The 22874-nt window shown below is 36.1% G+C and overlaps 1 protein-coding gene across 1 annotated transcript in view; it reads right to left on the bottom strand.

Moving 5' to 3' along the window:
- Positions 1 to 8936: 8936 nt before the first annotated feature.
- COMMD10 (COMM domain containing 10) overlaps positions 8937 to 22874 on the bottom strand; it is a 165355-nt gene continuing 151417 nt past the window's right edge. Inside the window, exons 6-7 of the mRNA XM_036279660.1 lie at positions 10460 to 10519; positions 8937 to 9751 (exon numbers count right to left, since the gene is read on the bottom strand). Of these exons, the coding sequence (XP_036135553.1) occupies positions 9713 to 9751; positions 10460 to 10519 (99 nt within the window). The 3' untranslated portion in view covers positions 8937 to 9712. The remainder of the gene's footprint in view (positions 9752 to 10459; positions 10520 to 22874) is intronic.

The following is a 22874-nucleotide window of genomic DNA, read 5'->3' as shown; positions in this document are numbered from 1 at the left end:
TCTCCCGAAAGAGAAAGAGAAACGAGAAAGTAGGTAACAACAGAGGCCTCCCTTTCCCTACTAAACACTCACCCACTCACCCCAGAAATGTTCTGTTCGAGCCCTATACAGCCTAGCTTATGAAATAGAGTTGGCTTCTTTAAGAAAACTTAAATTACATATTTAGTCTTAGAAAACTGATGAAAAGAGTGGTTATTTAATTATAGGAGAATTTTTCACTTCTCAAAAAATATGATTCTCTAGAGAGAAAAGGTGACTCGGGGAGGTCTTCCCTTTCCAGGCGCACGCGCTTGAAGTCCCGGAACCCCCAGCACAGACTGCAGAGCTCAATATGAAAATCACTTTAAATGTTGTTGAGATTATACGGATTACAAATCTAACTGAAAGTGTAATCTAAATAAAAGGGGCTCAAAAGCACACATGCATTTACTGGAAGAGCATGAGAGGAAAGTGGTCCAGGAAAAGTCGGAGATGGAAGGTCGTGGGCCCCAGAAGCCAGCAGAGAACCACGGCACTATCGGATCAGCATGTCCGGGCAACTTCTCTTTGGGGCCTGAAGGAATAACCCTGCCAGATGGTGGCCACACTCTACTGGTCAGTCAGCTCAGGAAAACCATCGGCACATCTGAGCCTACCCAGAAGAACTTTATAAGGTTGATAGCAAAGATGGCCACTACCCGAGTCCTTCAACCCTGCTCTGGGTAATTTGCAAGGCCAGAAAGCGGATGTACCCAAACTTGCTGACTCTTTATTACTACTCTAGTCAGTTCACATCACACAATACAGAACATGCTTTTCAGTACAAAGTGCCAAAACTCTGACAAAGAGGCCTTTTCTGCCATGAGGTAGAAAGGGGTTAGAGTCATTCTATCAAGAAGAAATTGAGCCCTCGTATTGGACTCTATATTTAGAGTCATGGTCTCGGTTGCATAGTGAAAATTTTAAGTAAAATGACATCGAGCAGCTTCTTGCCTGGCTCTCTGCATTTTGCTTACATTCTGCATTATTTATGTGAACTTGTTCAGATTTTGTCCAGCCTGTATATCTGTGGTAGCTTGGAACAATCTTGTAAGGGGAGACTTCTTTCTAAAACTGTCATTGAATTGCCCCACATCAGTGAAGAAAGCCTCTTTGCAGGCAATGCATATATGTGTATGTCTTTTTTTTTCTTTCTTTCTTTTTTTTTTAATCCTCACCCGAGGACATTTTTTCCATCTTTTGTACAGATAGAGTGGGAGGGAGAGAGAGGAAGAGAGAGAAACATCGATGTGAAAGGGACACATCGAGTGGCTGCCACCCGCATGACCAACCAGGGCCGGGGACAAACTGCAACCGAAGTACGTGCCCTTAGCGGGACCGAACCCGGGTCTCTCCGGACCGCAGGCCGACGCTCTAACCGCTGAGCCAAACTGGCCAGGGCATATGTGTATGTCTTCAATCAAGATATACTCTTCTACAGAAACTAAAATCTGGGTAATGACCTGACAAATTCTATCCTTATTTAACATATACCTCAATATAACAATATATTGAAATGTCTTTCTGGAGCACTTCACTTGACCCTGTCACATAAATCACCTCTGAATTTGGTAGGAACAATATTGCTTTTTAGGCTTCACAGCATCAGGACGAGGTCAACTTGATGGCCATCATAAATCTCAAGCAGTGAGGGAATTGCTCTAGCATTCCGGACGAGGAAGGTACACAACAACTTTGAGAAACCTGGGCCTCCAGCAGGTTACCCGCGTTATTTCTCCTCCTGTACATCTCTTGCTCCATGAATGAAAGAAAGGATCAATGATTTCAGGAGATCCTCTCCAGAAGAGAGGTGCCTACTCCCTAATGGGATTACTGATGAATTGAGCTAAAGCAGTTTGAAAACTACTCTTGTAAATCTGAGATTTATGCTGGTGGAGTTTGTTTTCTAAAATTTAGACAGTACTGTGCAAACAGAGAGGCAGAGGAAGAAAAACTACTTATGTACTCCATTAATTCATTCAGCCAGTATTTCTTAAGTACCCTGATGGTCAGAGGACGACTTACATCAGCATGCAATACAGTGAGAGGCTGCATTACAAAGCTGAGCACATGGTCTGGGATGTGTGAGTCACTCCTGCCTCCGATCATTTGGAAAATTACTGTGCTCTGCCGCCAAAGCATAACCACATCCCTGGACAGGAAGGGATGCTGAAGCTTCCAGCACTGAAGTGTTAGAGCAGCCTGTTTCTGGGGACAGCTTTTTGCTTTGTTAATGAGGAGCTTGGTTGAACCTATGGGAAGACTCTGAAATGTGAACTAGAAACAGTGCAAGAGAAAAAGACCTTGAGAAATCACTGAGCTCCGTGCCTCACAACAAACCTACATTTACTATAGATGAGGAAACCTTGTTGGCTTTTCCTTAAACAAGTCGGGAAGGAGGTATTATATTCTTCAAAACTCAGTTCCAGAAATAAATACAACTATTAAATTTACTTGTAAATGCCTTTCCCTTCTTTCCTTTACTTAGATTCCTCTGAAGAAAAATGTTTTAAAAAAAAAGAAAGTCTTTGATAAAATGAGATTCGTAAATTCTCATTAAAAGATGCTGAAAATGACTGAACTCTGGTTTTACTAAAGAAACATTATTATAGATTCATTATTTTCCCTGCCTTGGAGATTAAAACAGTTTCTCTAATCCTCTAGCATCCTTTTCCTTACATATTTATAGACTGGACCTGCTTCGACTTTCTTGCCTTTGCAGGCTATTTCTTTTGAAACAAAAACTAACAACTTTCCATTTCAAATAAAACAAATAAAGCAGGCTATGCAAACTGCCATCACTTAAATCTGGATCGCAGGCCTCCGCTCAGTGAGCACACCTTACAAATCAGAGAAAAGCAGGAGACATTTAAAAAGATTCAAGGCGGGGCAGCAAGGAAGCAACGGTAAAATCTTGAAATTCTCCAAATTTATAAATGCCATTAAATTTTACTACGAAATCCCTCAAATAAATGTGTTCCTAATTTTAGCACTAAATGAGGCTGGTGTATTGAGTAGAACTATTTGCATAATAATGACAAAAAAATCAAAGTTTCAGAGAAGCAAAATTGACTCATTTGAAACTTAAATTCTCAATCCTGAGCAGCTTCTGACTAATGAGCCTGAACACGTCGGAATTGTCCTGCCCCTCTTCTTCAACAGTGGAAAAGGGATTATGTAAAGATCTTGGGGGAAATTTACAATACATACCTATGGTTTCTCAAACTTTTCCTTCCATGTAGCCACACTGGGGGAGTAGGATGAATATATCCTCCTAGTAGCTCTGCCAATGTAGCCTGACGTTGCCTATTTTCTCTTTAACATTTATACACTTGAACTATATAACATAAAATATTTATTTCTCTGTAACAATACAAATGCTGCAAATTATTGGCTACTTAAAATCATGCTACTCCCATATGAGTTAGGCTATGGGGTAAGCTGCTGTATTAATAAGATCTCAAATATACTTGCTCCAACAAGATGTTTTATTTTTCATGTTAATAGTCTGGGGATAGCAGCTTGTTAATAAGGGCATTTCAGCAGTACTGCTCCATGAGGACATTCAGGGAGGGACCCAGCTTCCTTCCATGTTGTTGCTCCCTACCCTTTAAGACATCATCTTTGTCTGCTCAAAGCTCACTCAGCTCCAAATCTAAGATAGAAAAGTGAAGATGAATATCATTTCCACTTACATTTCACAGGTGAGACCTAGTCACATGGCTGCAGTAGCTGCAGAGGATGGGAAACATAATTTCTAATTCCTATGGGGCTGGCAAAAATTAAAGTAAAAGTGATGCTACAGAAATAAATACCACATCCATCTTATAGATCTATGTATCCCCTATTAACTGCTATATTCCTCTGGAGATGCCCCAGGGAAACATGATATAAGCATGGGTCTGCCCACTATTTTTGTAAAGAGCCAGGTAGTAAATATTTTAGGCTTTCTGGATCGTATGCTCTGTTCAACTCCTCAACTCTGCTGTTGTAGTGCAAAAGGAGCCACAGACTACATGATTATGTAAATAAAAGACTGTTATCTATCACAGCATAACAAATTACTATAAATTTAGAGATTTAAATGAACACACGTTCATTATCTCACAATTACCATGAACCAGGAGTCTGAATTCTTTCTTTTTTTAAAAATTTTTTTTCTTATTGATTTTAGAGAGAAAAGAAGGGAGAAGGAGAGAGAGAGAGAAACATTGATGAGAGAGAACATCTATTGGCAGCCTCCTGCATGCCCCCCACTGGGGATCGGGCCCACAATCTGGGCACGTGCCCTGACCAGGAATTGAACCAGTCACCTCTTGGTGCATAGGTCAATGCTCAACCACTGAGCCACACAGGCCGGGCTGGATCCTTCCTGTAGGACCTTACCAGGCTGCGATCACAGTCAGTTGGTCTATGTTCTCATGTGGAGGTTTGACTGGGAAGTAATCCACTTCCAGTCTCACTCAGGTTGTTTGCAGGCTTATTTCCTGGCAGCTGTAGGGCAGAAGGCCTAGGGTCTCAGCTTCTTGCTGGCTCTTAGTCAACCTCAGCTTCTAGAGGTCACTCGCTTCCTTGCTATGTGGTTCTGTCCACAGCCCCTCTCACAATATGGCCAAGAAGGGAGAAAGTCTCTAGAGTGAGTCTGGTAGCACAAAAACACTTAATGAGTGACATCTCATTATCTTTTTTCCATATTCAGTTGGTGCTTGCTGCCCTCACGCAAGGGGAGAAGATTATACCCAGGTGTGAGTTCCAAAAGACAGAAATGATTGGGAGTCTGTCCCCCATAGCTGTGTTCCAATAAAACTATGAGAGCAAGCGGTGGTCTAAGTTAGGACTGCAGGCCAGTTTGCTGACCCCTGGTATAATGCATAAGGAGGAGGCGGCATTATTTAAGGTAAGAAGAGACAGAAATCCATTGACTAAAGTTAGGTTTCTCAGAACCAGAACTATGTAGAAAGATAGTTATAGAAACATTTTTTTTTTCCTGATCCTGGTCCCATCCCATAATACACCTTCTACCTGAATTTGTTAATAAAAGATCAAGAGTGGGATAGATTAGCATTATGTTTGAATCCAGTTATCACAAGATAGAGCTGTTATTGGAACTCCAAGGAAAGTCAAAGTGAAGGGGCTTCATAGCAAGCTTTTGCAATTTTGACTTTAATTTAAATCTGGAATAAATTTTAAAAAGCCTGGTGATTTGTTTTTAGTGATTATGAAAACGACAGCTAACACTTACAATGTGATTACTGCATATCAGGAATCATGCTAAATGTTTAACATGAATTATCTCATTGCATCTTCAGAACACTCCCATGTTATTTAGATTATTATTATTTCCATTAGAAAGATGAGGAAATAGAGCTTTTAGCAAATCAAATAACACAACAAATAGTACAACTAAGATATGTCTCTTTGCCTGTCCTGAGGGTCCAGACATCTCCACTGTACTTGCAGTGCAATGGGAACCCTCTGTGGAGGTGTCAGCAGGGAGGTGGTGTGAGGAATGACTCGGTTCCCAGATACTGGGTGTGTGTGAAGACTGGTCTGAAGGGTGGCTAGAGTGGAAGCAGGGTAGGCCAGGGCACAGACGATGGTAACTTGGAAAAGGCAGTGTTGTTGAGATCTATTTGCAAGATATTTGGTGGTGGAGTGACAGGACTACCTCTAACTACATCACACTCTGCTATCCCCTGGTTCACTACCCTCTAGCCACACTGACCTTCTTCGGTTCCAGAAACATGCTAAACCTTCTGCACTCTCTGGGACATTGCCCAAGGCATTCTCCTTGTCTAGAATGCTTTTCGCTCTGTTCTTCTATTGCTTCATTTTAACTCATCCTATAAGACTTGGCTCATTTATTTCCTCAGAGAATCTTTCCTTGATGCCCCAAGGTTTCATCTTTTATTTTCTTAATAGAATTCAATTATTTTTCATCCCATACTTATTCACAATTTATTACATTCTGCTTTTTAAAAAAATTGCCTAACAAATGATGCTTCAAGGAGCCAGGAACTGTATTTATTTTGCTCATCGCTGTTACCACAGTGCCTCGAGTACACAGTTCCTGCTACCCTAGGAACTCACTGAAAATTTGTGGTGGAAATAAATGTCTAACTTCAATACCCTTATAATGAAATACTGTGCTATTGCCTCTTACATTTGCTGATTTTAGAAGAGGTTTCCTCTTCTATCCCTCTGGAGTTATCAACATAACATATCCAAAGTAATTAGTGATGTTCCAGTTTTCAACCCCCTCCCACCCTACACTCTTCCCCAAACCCACTCCCGGTCAAAAAGAACACTGAAAATGAACGCTCCATAGGAGGAAGGGTCTATTGAAGTTGGTTTGAGGCAGGTGAATACTCATTTATTGTTGGTAACGGTATAAACTGATACAAAATTTTGGAGAAACAATTTATCAATATGCAAATATAGTCTTAAATATAAATAAATACACAAAGAGGTAGGTATGTGTGTGTGTGTGTGTGTGTGTGTGTGTATGTGTTGGTATTTACAAAAGAGGTCTAAAACTATATAAACCAAATGTTTCTAAGTAGTTGTTAGGTACTTCTGGGAAGTGCAGTGGAGGAATTTTTATTTTTATTTAATAAAAAGATGGGTTGCCCGGCTGGTGTGGCTCAGTGGTTGAGCATCGACCCATGAACCAAGAGGTTGCCAGTTTGATTCCTGGTCAGGGCACATGCCCAGGTTGTGGGCCTGATCCCCAGTGGTGGCCAATTGATGTTCTCTCTCATCAATGTTTCTGTCTCTCTTTTCTTTCCTCTCTTTCTACAGTCAATAACAAAAAAGTATTAAAAATAAAATGAGGCTAGATATTTAAAATAAAAAAGATGGGCAATTCTTATTTTTGTAATAAAATTTCATTAAAGATAAAAATAGAAAATATTCATACTTTTGACATAATAATCCCATCTCTAGGAATCTATACTAATAAAATACTACAAGATGTGGTCTAGCGTTTATACCTAATGATATTCACCAATGAGTTCTTTAGTTTTTTCCATTTAAAAAAAATTGAAAATAATATCCAAGCGTAGATTGGGTAACTAAATAAAGTGCAGCTCATTCAAATTTAATATATATTAAAATTATGTTTTAGACGATAAAGACAAGAAAAATGCTCACTTTACAATGTTATGAAACTGTATTTATGGCATTACTCTAATCTGTCAGGAAAGAAAGGAAAAAAGGTAGAAAAGAGAAAGATGTATGAATAGAAAAAAAAAAAAAAAACTTCTATAAAATCTACCAAAATGTCATTAATGGCCATTTCTGAATGATGAGATTCTATAAATTTAGGTTACTTATAATTTTTGGTATATTCTAATGAAAAATAATATTTTATAATTGAAGAACTACTGATATTATTTGTAATAGGTACTAAAATAGTACATTTTTTGCTTTCTAACAAATAATTCTATTTTTATTCAATCCTCATGTCAAACACTCACATCAGACACATTTACTTGCTAAGAGAGTAGTAGGTTCCAGTTCTCGCTTATCCTCCCACCCGTCTTATTTCTGTTAAAAGGTAACATACATTTAATACTATTTTGAGAATAAGATATTCTTTGACTTGTGTATAGAAACAACAGTGGTGGCTTAGGGAATAAAATGATATGCAATGAAATATATTTCAGGAAAAAATATGTTATTATTTGGAATTACACCTTCTACTTGTCCTTTCTTCAATGCCTTTGATCAGACTTTCTTGAACTAGACTAATGGAGAGAAAACTATTTACCACATTTTTGTATAGGCTTAGATACATACTTGGAGAATATAAAATCAGCTCTTTTAGGGGGCATACAATGAGCTACTATTAGAAAATTCAATTTGAACTGTCACATTTAATTTAGATACCTATACTGAAGGGCTAAGTCTGCTACGAAACCGATGAAAACTTCTACCTGTCCATATGGTCACAGGAAGTCCTAACAAATTCAACTTGGGATAATAAATGTTTATTTGTATGTATAAAGTCTGAAAGAATATTTAACAAAATGTTTATAGTAGGTAGTTCCCTCTGGGGTCTGGCAGAACAAAGCATAATAAAATAAAACAGATCCATCCCACAAGACACCTATGAAAACAAATCTCATTATATTATAAATGTGTCTTTTATCCTGTCAATGAAAGTTTCAGTTTAGAAAGTTTTTAAATCAATCGACTATGGAGAGCAACTATAACATTTACTTTCTGAAACAATCCAAACCCCCAATCCTTATGACAACATAAATGCACACATATAAATGAGGGCATACATTCTATATATTGAATATTAATTTGAGAGATATTTAATACTTGTATTACTTGAATACTTCATATAAAGAATGTGAGTTAGCCCTGGCCTGTTTGGCTCAGTGGTTCGAGCGTCGGCCTGTGGACCAGAAAGTCCTGGGTTTGGTTCTTGCTAAGGGCATGTACCTTGGTTGCAGTTTGTCCCTGGCCCTGCTTGGGGTCGTGTGGATGGCAACCAGTCAATGTGTCTCTCTCACATTGATGTTTCTCTCTGTCTCTTCCCTCCTCTCTCCCTCCCCCTCTATCTGAAGATAAATGCAAAAAATGTCCTTGGGTGAGGATTAAAAAAAAAGAACGTAATTTAGTATCAATGGCTCTGTTTATTTAGGATGTTTCTGAAATCAAATTCCTTCATGTGAAGAAAAGTAATTTTGAATCAATCTGTCTCTCTGTCTTATTTTCTTCCCCTCTCTCTCCCCACCTTCCCTCTCTGACACTCCGAAAACAATATAGAAAAAATTTTCATTTATTAAAAATTCAATTGATATTATCTTTGACAGGAAACCATGCTCATATTTTTATTTATTCATAGCATAAAGTACGGTGCACTCAGTTCAATGAATTCTAAGATAAAAATTTTATTGACTGAAATTAGTTAACATATTTACAGAAGGAGAATGTAAAAGTTACTTGTTTTGAAATTTTAAGGATACCCATTCAGCCTTCATTACAATTCTTTTTATTCATGATCTGAATCTGTCGCCCACATTAGGAAGTGAATCATTATTAATCTGCAGTACAAAGAAAAGCATACAAAAGCCTGGACTGTTATTAAATCATTCAACTCAGAGGAAGAGTAAAAGTGAGCAGAGAAGCTCACACTGGAGTCACCGGGTAACGACTACTAGCTCTATTTTTTATTTCTTTCCTATATTATTTCCAAAGCAACATATACTCATTATATTCAAGGAAACATACTGTAATGTATTTGTTTGCATGTGGCTGCTTTCTTGCTTTTATTAATATAATTACTGAAGTTCTGCATTCTAAGGTTCATGTTACACCTGGTATCCATGGTCCCTCCTTGATACCTATAGGTGTCATCAAGTATGTAAAAAACAAACTTGTTAGGCAATAAAGCAAAACAAGACAGTAAAAACAATATGGTATTCACTTTTGTTATTTGAAAGCAAAAGTGGTCTTGACAACTACTTGCTGTTGGCTCAGGGAACTAGAGCATGTATATTAGAACCTCAGCCCTCAGAAAATAATTTCCCTTAGCCATTATTTGTCTAAGAAATGATAAACCATAGAATTTACAAGAAGAAAATGACTGAATCTTTCAGAAAATACAGCCTGGCAGTCTGTCTTCAGAGCAAAATAATGAGGTGGCAGGAGGTGCTGGAGAAACCGGTCTTCAGGAACATCATGTAAGGGAATCCAGCTGTGCTTGTATGGTCTCTAGCTATTCACAAAGACAAAAAAAGAGAAAGCTGGTGAAGAAAGAGAAATTCATATGAAGTCTTGTTTAGAAACTGTAAACAGAAGGGAAAGTGGCACTGGCTATTATGCATATTCTTTCCATTCACAGTAATAAATACACCACTTAAAATGTTTCTTTCTATGTGACAATATTAGAATTAGTGCTTGCTACACTTTCAAATTTGTAAAGGAGGATTTCTCAATACTACTGTTTGAAATACACCCGGCTGTTTCATTTTAAATGCTCACTATATGAGATTGTTAAAGGTGGTAGTGGCGGCAGGGGGGATTCCTAGATTACAAAATCAGTATTTGGAAAGAATCATAAAATAATGCTCAAAAATAAATCTGTAAGGACTGGCAGCTTCCTTTTCCCTTGCACACAGAAACTAAAATATTTAACATCACTTTATATCTAAAGTGCCAGTGTGCTAGGTGCCACATAATTCATTACCTATTGTTTTAAAGCAATAATCCTATTGCTTTAATTAAAACCATTTCCATTTTCTTCCTGATTTAGTTTGTCAGATTCTCATCTCAGCAATGCTTCCTACTGTGAAACATAAGGTGTTTACAAAATAAAGTTTAAAGAACTTAGTTCCATAATAGAGAATTTAAAAATAAGAATTCATAAAATGAAGGAACCATTATGAAAAAAACACTTATCAGAAATTATTTTTAAAATGCTAACCTTGTTATAGAACTCAAACAATTCCTTGTGACTGAATTCCACCAGAACTTTCTCCAGACTCTGTAAGAAAGAAAATAATTTAGTTGTATACAATTTATATTGCATTTTTTTCTCTCCAGTTAGCCCCCAAATATGCCACATTATTCTCTGAGTGGTTTTAAAAGAAATACTTACCTGCTCTACTTAACACCATTGCTTCAAGAACCCACAAACACAATTAATAACACTCACTTTAGCAAATGGTTTCAACTCTATAGGGACATCTGTTCTTTAGGTTGACTCCATAAAGGTTAATAAAATATATGCCAGCAAGAGAACAATTTCATTATCTATTTTTTTCAAGCCAGAGATAATACATGAGATTATATTTCATCTTTCTCAGCAGTCCATTTGAAATCTAGTAAATGCCATTACATAAAGACTGGAGGTGGCATATCTGATTGAAGCCATTCAGCCATTAAGGCCTCACAGCACAGCTGCTGCCTCCAAGCATCACGGTTATGATCCTGACATGCTGAGATTGCTACCTCTTTCAATGTACAGACTCAGCAAAAGCTAACAATTAACACAACAGCTTCAAAGTGGGAACTTAAACTTGCTCCTCCTTTTTACCTTACATGCTATAGAGAAACCTCCATGGACGCTACAGATGCTAAATAATACTGTGTATGTCTGCATGATGGTGCAGTCAAGTGTAACATTAACCCAACCCACTCCCACCTGCTTTGGGTTGATTTTGCAAACTGAGGAAACAAACTAGTTTCTGAGATTGTTTAGACATATCTATTTTATTCAAGTGCCTTTGGGAAGTATAAGTTAATGAGAAAATGCCAAGAATATGCTACCTGCTCGGACAACACTGCCATGCTCACATGACATAAAATAAGCATCATGAACTGAAGAAGAAGAGACATCAATTCATGTAGCTAACTGGTTGTGGTCATTTCCAACTGTCTATTAATTCTAGTTCTCAGTGTCTGTGTTTACTTTCTTTCTTTGTTTTATCTTATTTAAATTGTTCCATTTCTATTTACAAACCCAACATTTCCAAAACAACTTATCTCCAGCTAGCCTGGGAGAGCCAACAGAGGGATGGCACCTCCCTTTTCATGAAGCCTAAGCACATAGGATCAAATTCCACACTTCATTTTTTTCTCATACAACCACCTAAGTACTTAAGCTTTTAAAATGAATGAAGAAGTGTATCTTCTTTAAAGTCTCATCCGTTACAAATGATTTAAAACTATGAATTTTTCTAATTGTTTTAGAAAAATTAGTTGGCTAACTGGCACATATCATCAAACCTCCAAAGGGTGAATCAGCATTATCCAGCAATGCTATGTTTCCTCCCAGCAGTTACAGGAAGATGACAGGCTTAGGTGTAACCTAGGGAAAAGTAAGGCCAATTCCCCAAGCCAAAAGTTAGGAGGTACTGAAGACTGAACAAGTATGTCGACAACTGATTTGCTGTACCCCTGGAGGTAGCAACCAAGCTGGGTTGTTTTCTGAATTTTACTTTGCTTTGTTTTGAGGCTGTGTTTCCTAAAATGTTACACACTGTGGAAAAAAAGGTAACTTTGAAAATTTACTTCTTAAAATAATAATAGCTAAAATAATTTGTGTGTGTGTATAAATTTAATGGTTTGCTTTATTGACATATTTAGCCCTAAGAAGAAGAAAAAATGCTGATATCTGAGATAAAATATGCAAAGAAGCTATATCTACATCTGGCATAATCACTGGTAGCTAGTTATCATTATCACCTCCCATTCAACTCACAACGACTTAGAGAATATGGAAGTGGTTTTAAGTGTTTCATGTCTATGTGTAAAGAGATTTTCTTTAGAATCTGAGAATCTATGCTTATCCACAGGTGGTTAAGGGCACTTGTTCTTTAGGAAGGTAACAATGGAGCTTAGGATACAGATAAAAAGGAAAGGGGAGCTGGCCAGCTCCCCACATTGTTTCATGTTCTGACATGAAACCCCAAGGAGTCCAAAATTTTAAATTTAAATCTGGCCTTCTAGGACATTATTAAGGTGTCTTATCCAGAAAGGAGTAAAATCAATTTTATTTAAGTTTGATAGCTTTATTTATGATTCTAAATTTAGACATATAGTTCCTGGCCTCCATTTTGCTCTTGCTTCAGGCAGGTAAATATTAGGACTGGGCCCGATCAAAATCTTTCCTAGGACCATGACACTTTAAGGAGAAAAATACTCCTAGCTTTCCTTGAGAATACAATTAGAAAGTCACAAATTTGTTTCTCAAACCAGAATCAACTCTCTGACTTTATTGTTTACTCCTCTGAAAATGTAAGGAAGGGTCTGTCCACTAAAAAAGCATATTTTCAAACAACTTCTTTTCAGTTTAATGTCAGGACACAAACCAATGGCAATCCAGACCCAAGGATATTAGAAAAGCATTATGTTTAATGAGAGTTCAACTGTTAGTATTTAAGGGGTGCTTCTTTGGATTGTCTAACTCTACATATATCTTTCAACACTTTATAGACTCCTGGGCATTAAACCAACTCATGGTTCATTAGTATCTTTGTTAAGAGAAGAAAAGGATTACTCCTTTACTGAAATCCAAACCCTCCGTATCTCAGCTATCAGTAGCAACTCTAACAACAAGCTTTCTGGAGGAAGATGTAGAAAATCCTGGCTGAAGTCATTTTATAGGCTGAATTTGACAATGGATTTAATTATCCATGTGCCTCTGTCTATATCTGTCAATAGATAATAAAGACTTGACTAGTTGGTCCTGTTTTTTTCGCCCCAAAGAGTCAGAAAGATAGTCTGATAATAAGATGTAGCCTATTATGTCAAACTAAATAAAAGAAATATCTTAGTGGCATAAAAGTACAGTAGCAAGTTATCAAATGTATTGTCATTTTGTCGATCATATACCAAAACTATTTTAAACTTAAACTAAACAACTCTAATCTTACTTGGTGAAACCAATTAAGTACATATTTTTTAATATATGTGTATATATGTCATATCTCTTTATATATGTACACACACACCTTTACATAGTATGGTACTTCACTTTTTACATAATCAAGTGTTTTAAGAAAAAAGTTTACAAGAACATTACATCCCCATTCTTTCAGTAATCAGGTACAAAGGATATGTTCATATAAGAAAAGCTGTATTTTAAACTAAAACATGTTAAAGAAAGAAATTGATAATTCTAACAGAGAGTATATATTGTCTTCCAAAGGAATATAATAAATAGATAATTAATACAAAATATTTCTAGGAGGACTTTTTGTTGCTTATTTTTTAAGGGAAGTTATTAGTGGATACTGTTATTATTTAGCATAATTTTTGGAGACATTTACTAGATTTGGTTAAAAAAAATTAATAATGTAATAATAGCTAACTAGGCCAAGATACTGTTATACATATCCTTCTACATAAATGAAGAATTTTTTAAACATAAAAATAAAGTCAGTAAATAAATAAATTTTCTGTTTTATTTTGCTTTGTTGCTATGATTGTTTCCTTGGGGGTAAAGAGGGTGGTTGATTTGTACTGAGTCATCCACACAACTGCATGGTCCCTCTTGAGATAAAAATACTTGTATATAAGATGTTTTGGAGGCTACTGTTAATGATACCTGCTCATGTGAGAATAAAGCAGGGTAACATTTTTCTTAGTCTTCTTGGTTCTATACAATCTTCCTTACTCAAACTTTCTAGTTTTATTTCCCATAAGACCCTCCAAAAATCTGTGCTCCAACAAACTGGTGTACTCACTGTCTCCCAAATATCCCATACACTGTCCTCCCTGTTTTTGCTCATGTGGCTATTTTCAGGTGTCCTGTGATTCTAAATGAGTAAGGTAAAACAAAAAAGCCAAAAGAAAGTATAGGTGAATAATTCCATTACCTTGTGGTATATAAAAACTCCTTTAAGAGACATAAAAATATACTAACTATATAATCTTTAGTTAGCATATAAGCTGTCAGTAAATATATTAACTATGATTGGAAAATCAGAATACATTAGATTTCAGAACTTCCATTTATCAAAACACATCATCAAAAGAGTCAAAAGGTTAGCTGCAGAGAGTGGGAGGAAGGAAGAGAGAGAGAGAGATGGAGAGAAACACTGATGTGAGAGAGACACATTGACTGGTTGCCTCCCGCATGACCTGACCAGGACTGGGGACTGAAGTGCAACCAAGGAACATGCCCTTGGCCGGAATTGAACCCGCAACTCTTTGGTCCACAGGCTGATGTTCTAACTGCTGAGCCAAATCAGCCAGCACAATTATATCTCAATTTTTAAAAAGCCACCTGGGTGGTAGTGTTTGGCTGGGGAGAAGGAAGAAACTATCACAAGATTCTTACGATGTCAGATAAATGGTTAAAAGAGCCTCCATTCCAGCCAATGTGAATGATCTGGAGGCCTGGCTGGTGGTGGAATGCAGGAAGGGGAGGAATTAACAATTGAGGACATAGCCCTTCTCCTGGTAGATTTCCTGGCAGCTTGTCCAGCTGAGAGAAATACATACAAGTTGCTCAAGAGTGCCCTGGATTGACAGATATGCTCTGATTAAAGGAAAATAAATAAAGACAAGAGACTTTTTTTTTTTTTTTTAAGACAAGAGACTTTAATAGACACTTCACAGAGGAGGAGGTCCAAACAACCAAAAACACACAAAACCTTATTAGAAACTATACTGCTGGAAGGGATGGAAACTGGTTATAACCATTCTGGAAACTTGTTTGGCAATATTTACTAAAGCTAAATAAATGTACACCCTATGACCCAGAAATTCATTCCTAAATATAATACTGCCCTCAATAGAATTGTATACATTTGGACACCATGAGATTGGTACAAGAATATTGACAGTACTATTATTTGAAAGAACCAAAAAATGAAAGTAACCAAAATTTCTTTCAACAGAAGGCTATAAAAATAAATTGTAGTATAGTAATATAATGAAATGTTATACAGACTTTAAAATAAACTATAGCTAAATACAACAACATTCATGACTCTCACAAACATAATGTTAAATACTAGAGACAGGAACTGAAGAACACATGCCTACTAATTTCATTTATATAAAATTTAAAAACAACAAGAAGCCCTGGCTGGTTTGCCTCAGTGGTTAGAACACTGGCCTGCAGACCAAAGGGCCTCAGGTTCAATTCTGGTCAAGAGCACATACCTCAGCAACCAATCGGTGTGTCTCTCTCACATCGATGTTTTTTTTCTCTCTCTCCCTCCCTCCCACTCTATCTGAAAATCAATGGAAAAATGTCTTCAGGTGAGGATTAAAAAATAATAATAAAAAAATAAAAATAAAAACAAAAAAAAGTTTTAGAGAAAATATGTAGGTGGTAAAACTATAAAGTAAAGCAATAAAGATACTACCAAAAGTATCAGAATAATGACCTCCTCTGCCTGACTGGGGAGAGGAGGTAGTAAGTGGGAAGACAAATAAGAGAGGCTTCTGAGTTAATGGCAACAATTTATTTTTTGATATTGGGGGTGGTAAAAAGTTTGTGGTTTTTGTTTTTTTAATGACGAATCACTGTGCTCCTGTTGTGTATGTGAGCTATATTTCTCCAATAAAAAAGAAACAAAAGGACAGCACTGTTATGTGTTAAATTCATTCATTCATTTTTATTCACTAATTATTTATTAAATGCCTACAAGGCCTATTATAGGCACTACATTCTAGTTGATGAAGACAGACCACAAACAAGATATGTAATAATAACAACAACAATGATAAATCGCATGCATGTAGAAATGTTTATTACTGGTAAGTACTAAGAAAAAAATAAAGCAGGTAAAGGGATGTGTGTTTGGGGGTGGTGGTCAGGGAAGGAAGGTCTCAGTGAGATGACAACATTTAAATTAAAATTTTAAAAAAGTGAGGGAGTAAATAAATAACCCACAAAATGGAATAAAATATTGTAACTCATTACCTAATAAGAATATAACACCCAGAATATATTAAGAACTCCTATAATTCAACAACAAAAAGACAAACCCAGTTAAAAACCTAATTAAACCAATGAAAAAATAGGCAAAAGACCAGAACTGGCATTTCTCCAGAGACCATATAACAATGGCAAGTAAATACATGAAAAAGATACTCAATACCCCTTTACACCTAATAGGGAGGGTAAAATTTTTTTAAATGGGGGGAATAATAAAAAAAAAAGTGTTGCTGAAGGTATAGAAAAATTAGAATCCTCATACATTGCTAGTGGGAATATAAAATGGTACAGTAGCTTGGAAAACACTAGCAGTTTGTGAAAAGGTTAAAACACAGACTTACTATATGACTCAGCAATTCCGCTCCTGAGTATATACCCAAAAGAATAAAAAACATGGACTCAAACAAATACTTGTGCACCAATGTATATAGTACCTTTTCAACATCTATTTAAGGCAATATGTTGGCATTTTGATGAAAAGATGGCACAGGAAACAAGATCATAAGGAATATAGAAACAATACAAAGTAGTACATTTTGTAAATGCTTATTCTTCTATCAACCATTAGTTTAAGCCCTGTTATATAATGGATTGTCTCTCCTCAAAATCCATATGTTGAAATCTTAACCCCTAGTACCTCAGAATGTAACTACATTTGGAGACAGGGTCTTTAAAGAGGTAATTAAGGTAAAGTGAGGTCATGAGGATGGGCCCTAACTCAATATGTCTGATATCCTTATAAGAAAAGGAGATTAGGATACAGGCACATAGAGGACTATATGAAGACACTGAAGGAAAATGGCCATCTACTAGCCAAGAAGAGAGGCCTTAGGAGAAATCAATCCTGTCCAACACCCAGATCTCAAACTTCTAGCCTCCAAAACTGTAATGAAATAAGTTTCTGTTATGTAAGCTACCTAGTCTGTGCAGCCCTGGCAAACTAATATAGACAGCATCACCTTTTCTGGGACAGTTAGAAAAGTCTTTAAGAACAGTGGAAAGTTTCACGTATAAGAATGATATAAATACATTTACATACTAACAACTCACTTTGGCTTTTATTTGTAAATAGATTAGAGTTGGCCAAACTGGAGATGGAAAAACTAGGTAGCAGGCTACTGCATTAGTCCAGGCAAAAGATCTAATGCAATGGCAACAGTGACAGAGAAAAGTGAAAAACTTGAGATACGGTTTAGAGGTAGAAGAGTTGGCACTTAGTGACAGATTTGAGCTGGGGCAGGGAGGTGAAGGAATAGAAAAAGTCAAGAATGACTCTCAGGTTGGAGAAATTGGATGGCTATAACTGAGATAGGAAACTCTAGAAGAGAACATTTGAAGGGGAGATCAAAAGTGCAGTTTCAGACATAATTAGCTTGATGTCTGTGAGAGTTCCCTGAAAATATATGAAGTAATTCTGGAAGGCCAGAAAAGAGATTTAGGTAAGAGACATACATTTGGGAGTCACTAATATATTGATGTTTACAATTGTAAGAGTGGATGAACTTGTCTTGGAAAAGAATGCAGTATGAGAAGCGAGGGTGGCCTGGGTCTGAACCCTATGCAACGGCAATATTTAGGGTAGGTAAGTGTTCTATAAATGATAAGTATCACCAAATTAACATGTTTTCTATGTGGTATGTGGTAACGTATGGTGGGTATTTATTACATGAATCAAAATAATTTAGTGTGTTTGTATACAGACAATAAAACTGCCTTTAATCTTTTTAAAATATGCCTTTAATCTTCCATTTTCCAGTAAAACCCATTAAAATTACTAATATTGTTAACTACACATACATAGACTAAAAGATTTACTCTCTTCTGTCTTATACATATAAGATTACAACTAAGAACCCATTTAGGAAATTAATTACTTATATTGTCTAAGCTGGTCTCATGCATTACTACCAAACTTAAACTTTCTGCCCCCTGTTTGAAAACACTGCAAAGTAAAAATGAAAGTGCAAAGACTAACATCCTGCCAATTTTTTAAAAAGGAGATGTATTTGTTCACCCATTCCTTTTCATTTTTAATTTATAATCCTGTCTACGAGTACCTGGATAATGTTGCACATAGCCATTAGCAAAATTTCCATGGAAACAGAATTTAGTGAGGTCTTCAGAGGGGTCTAGCTTGATGAAAGCTGACAGTAAAAATATCCTTTGCTTTTCTATTAGTAAGGAATTAGGAACGCACATACATTTTCCAGGAGAAATGCATAAGCCTCTTCAGAAATTATTCAAGCAGAAATATCCTCTAAATAATACAGATATAAACCAGATAAGAATTAAACCAAATTTACATTGCTTAGCTTTTAAAATTAAATTGGATATCAGAATTAGAAATGATACAATTATCTTTTCACCTAAAAAATTATGAGTGGAGAATACTAGTAAAAGAAAAACTACTAGCCCTGGCCGGTTTGGCTCAGCGGTTAGAGCATCGGCCTGCGGTCCGGAGAGACCCGGGTTCGGTTCCCGCTAAGGGCACGTACTTCGGTTGCAGTTTGTCCCTGGCCCTGGTTGGTCGTGCAGGTGGCAGCCACTCGATGTGTCCCTTTCACGTCGATGTTTCTCTCTCTCTGTCTCTTCCTCTCTTTTCCTCCCACTCTATCTGTGCAAAAAATGGAAAAATGTCCTCGGGTGAGGATAAAAAAAAAGAAAAACTACTAGTATTTTGTTCTAGTAACTCTAAAACTACTTTGCTAGGTACTAAAGAGGAAGTTTTCTTATTTTAAGTTACAGAAATAATGGGCAGAGATTAAAATTAAACAATATTTCAAGTTCTACTGAATGGATTTATAAAATAAAAATGATTAGGCACCATATATGAAGTGAATACATCTATATATTATATTCTCTATAACCTTTACAGTTATAGATAATTGTAAATATAGTGCAGTATCTTTATTATTATTATTTGTTGACTATCTTTATTAATTATTGTTCAGAAAACTAGGGATCTAATTTAAGCTCTCACCATAGGCTGAAAACTCCATGAAACTCTACTCATACATACAAGCTTTAGCCATTTTTGTTACCCATAATATTCATTCATTCAATACACATTTAAAGAGTACTGATAAAAAGATAAATAACATGGGGAGGAAATACTCTTGACCAAAGAAAGGTCTTTCTCTAGGTAGGCAGATTACCCTTTATAGCTAGGCTCCCAACTATTAGAAGAATGTACATGAGACAGTAGGAAGGAAGGGATCCTCTGCCCATCTGTCAGATCAATGGAATCGATCCTGTAATCAAGGGGTAATAGATGTTACAATCAGCTCTGATTCCGAAGGTGCCAGCTTGAGAGGTGCAAGCAAAAGCATTTTGGGTAGAGGCTAAGAACAAATTTCCCCTTTTCTGTGAGGCAGCTTGACTATATGATTACCCAAGGTTCTTTTCAATTCTACAGCTCGAGGATGTTGAAAGGCACACCTACATAAGAAAATTAAACTGGTGAACTGAGGTAGTTAGAGAACCATAATATGTCAGTGAAAAAGAGCTTTAGCAATAACCTAGTTCAACTCTCTTATTTAATAGATGAAGAAACTGATCCCACATAAAGTATATAGCAGGGGCTCATTAGTATGGTAACCCAAGACAAAACAGCACTGTCACCTGCATATCAAGCTAATTTATAGAAAAAAGTTTGCACAATTGCTTCTCTTCTCTAACTCATTCTACACAGAAATACATAAAAATTACAGAGGGTGAATATTTTAATAAATATGGCAGATGAAAGGCCAAGCTGTCTTAAGTAATAGAGGTATAATGTCAGGTTAAAGTGTTCAATTTCTCAAAAAATTTCAGGAAAAAAAACAACACACCCAAAACCAGCAAATCTCTTTGTTCTGGTTACACTGGGTTTAAAAAAGCCACTGTGAGAATTTCACAAAAGTTAACACAATACTATTTGCCATGTTTAAAATCCTAACTACAAACTAACAAAAATATGCTCGCCCAATGGATGTACTACACACAGAAATAATCACTTTCACCTGCACATGAAGCTGATTCCTTTCTCTCCATCGAGCGCTGTGATTCAGCAGGCTCCAAAACCGCACAGGCATGGATGGCCCTGCTGTTTGAGGAGGGCAGTGAGCAAACTGAAAACCTTGAGTTTATATCAAGATTTGAAAAGAGTTAAAAAAGGACAACAGTGACAAATAAATGGAATACAAGCCAGAAGGGCATTTCCCAGGGTTAAATCAACCAAATCTTTTTTTCAATCTTTGAAAAGTACAGTTAGAAAAACTGCCTATTTAAGAATATAGTCAGTATATAAGCAGTATAAACAAATTTCAAGCTTATTAGGATGGCATTCAAGACCTCCAAAATCTGGCCCACAATCCCTCCCTGAGGCCTCATCTTCTAGCACCCATACTGGATGAGCCAGTGGGACCAGTATGCTCTGCATACTACCCTCTCTGGGTCTTTGTTCATGCTGTTCCCAGTGTTCTCCCAGTAGTGCTCCCAAGTGCTGTTATGAGTGCACGCACACACATACGTGGACTATTTCATTAGGCTAGATCCTAATACTCACTTTAGTTGGCATCATATCTCTATCACTGCCTTTCTCTACTACACTGTATAGAATTAGCTACCTTTATATAATAGGCTTTTCAGGAGGACAGGCTATGCTTTATTTTCATTATTGTAGTCCAATAGCCTAGTATGGTACCTAATCTTAGTACTTAATAACTTATATGTTTATTGAGCTTAATTGTAAGAAAAGGAGGTTGCTAAATTTAAGCATGCCTTTGTCCTCATAGAGAAAAAATTGTATATATGGAGAGTATTAGAATAAATAGATTTTGTCTAAATGTCAACAATCTTTTCCAAATATAGTATAGTATTTGTCCTGATGATGAAAGTAGTCCTGTAGGTCTAATAACTCTTATTTACTCAGTAAATATGTGGGCCAAATATCACAGTAATTAACCTCTAAGTATTGAATCCCTAGTTAGCATGAGAAATTGCTTCTTACACTTGAAGGTCCCTGCCTCAAGGTGGTGAAAGATTTGTTGTTTTGAACATTTTTAGCTAAAAGACAATATTTTTGACTGTCAACATAACAACAAAGTATTTCTGACCAGAAATATTTATTCAATATAAAAATTGTGTAAAACTGTGCATGAAATACAGCCACTAAATATATAATCAGAAGTATCTACTTCAGCTGTTAAAACATTTAACCCGTTATCTGTATATGCCCTTTTCATTCTGGCTAAAATATTGCTTTGTTCTTGTATAGATAACACAATGTGCTTTGCAGTCATATCATTATCATATTTTCTGTCCTTAAAAAATTATAATGTTCTATGCATGAGCAGATCACAAACTTGGAGCCAATCAAAATGCACCTTCTACAGTACTCATTAACTGTAATTTATTATGTGTATGCTGATATGTCATTATGATTTTCAGCTTTGGTATTGAAATGTTTTGCTATGGTTGTTAAATATAATCAGCAAGATAAGAGGTTTTGAATATGATTACATGAAGCTCCTTAAATATAGTGAGGAATTATGTTAAGAATAGCACTGACAACTAAAAAATGAACCTTTTTTTGGTAATAATTATTATAGGTGATGTGATCTTTTTTCTGGAAATTATACTTTATTCTAATTATAAATACTTATCTGATTACTGAAGCATTATCATTACAGATTTAGAATAACACTTAACTTTTCAAAATGTGTGTTAGTACCCTAGCTGAGGGATTCAAAGTAAACTGCAGACATCAAATTGAAATCATATCATGTTTCCAGTGTACAGTTTTAAAGACTATGAGCTCAATACCCTTTGTTTGTAAAATCACTTTATTGTATTCATACACAGAAATTTGGATGATGTGTGTGTACCTTCAAGAGCTACTATGTAGTTTGCATCCTAAATTAAATAAACTAATATAATTCACAGTGCTAAGAAAAGGTAATTAAAAACATATGTTGGTTTAATTTTTTTCTATTTTGTGCTCTCATGTCGGTGTTCAAGGAAAAGAGGACCAATATGTGCACCTAAATGAGCATTAATTTCAGCAATTTACATTTCTTCTAAGCTAATTGGAAACTCTGTTTTTGCAAAATAAAAAGGGTAAGTTCAGCATTTGCTTCATGTTATGAAGGGTACTGAATTTATCATATAAGTCGACACCTGAAAATCCATTATTAATCTGAACATAATAATGGGACACCCCCTATTTTACCCTCAACACATTGGACCCAAAGTCCAAAAGACAGGTACAATAACTAATTTGATTATGCGGTTAATTTAAGGCAGTAACTGTCTAGAAGAAACTGTTAACTTGTAATCATGTTGTTCCCTTATAAATTTTTAACTTATAATGGTGACAGATGAAGACTGAGCTTATTTTTCCATCTAAATTAGTTCCCTGCTAACCTAATTACCAGATTACAATTTGCAAATTCCACTTGGA

The sequence above is a fragment of the Molossus molossus genome, unplaced genomic scaffold (genome assembly GCF_014108415.1).
Source record: "Molossus molossus isolate mMolMol1 unplaced genomic scaffold, mMolMol1.p scaffold_m16_p_3, whole genome shotgun sequence".
NCBI classification, from domain to species: domain Eukaryota; kingdom Metazoa; phylum Chordata; class Mammalia; order Chiroptera; family Molossidae; genus Molossus; species Molossus molossus.
This window is presented reverse-complemented; position numbering and strand designations above follow the sequence as displayed.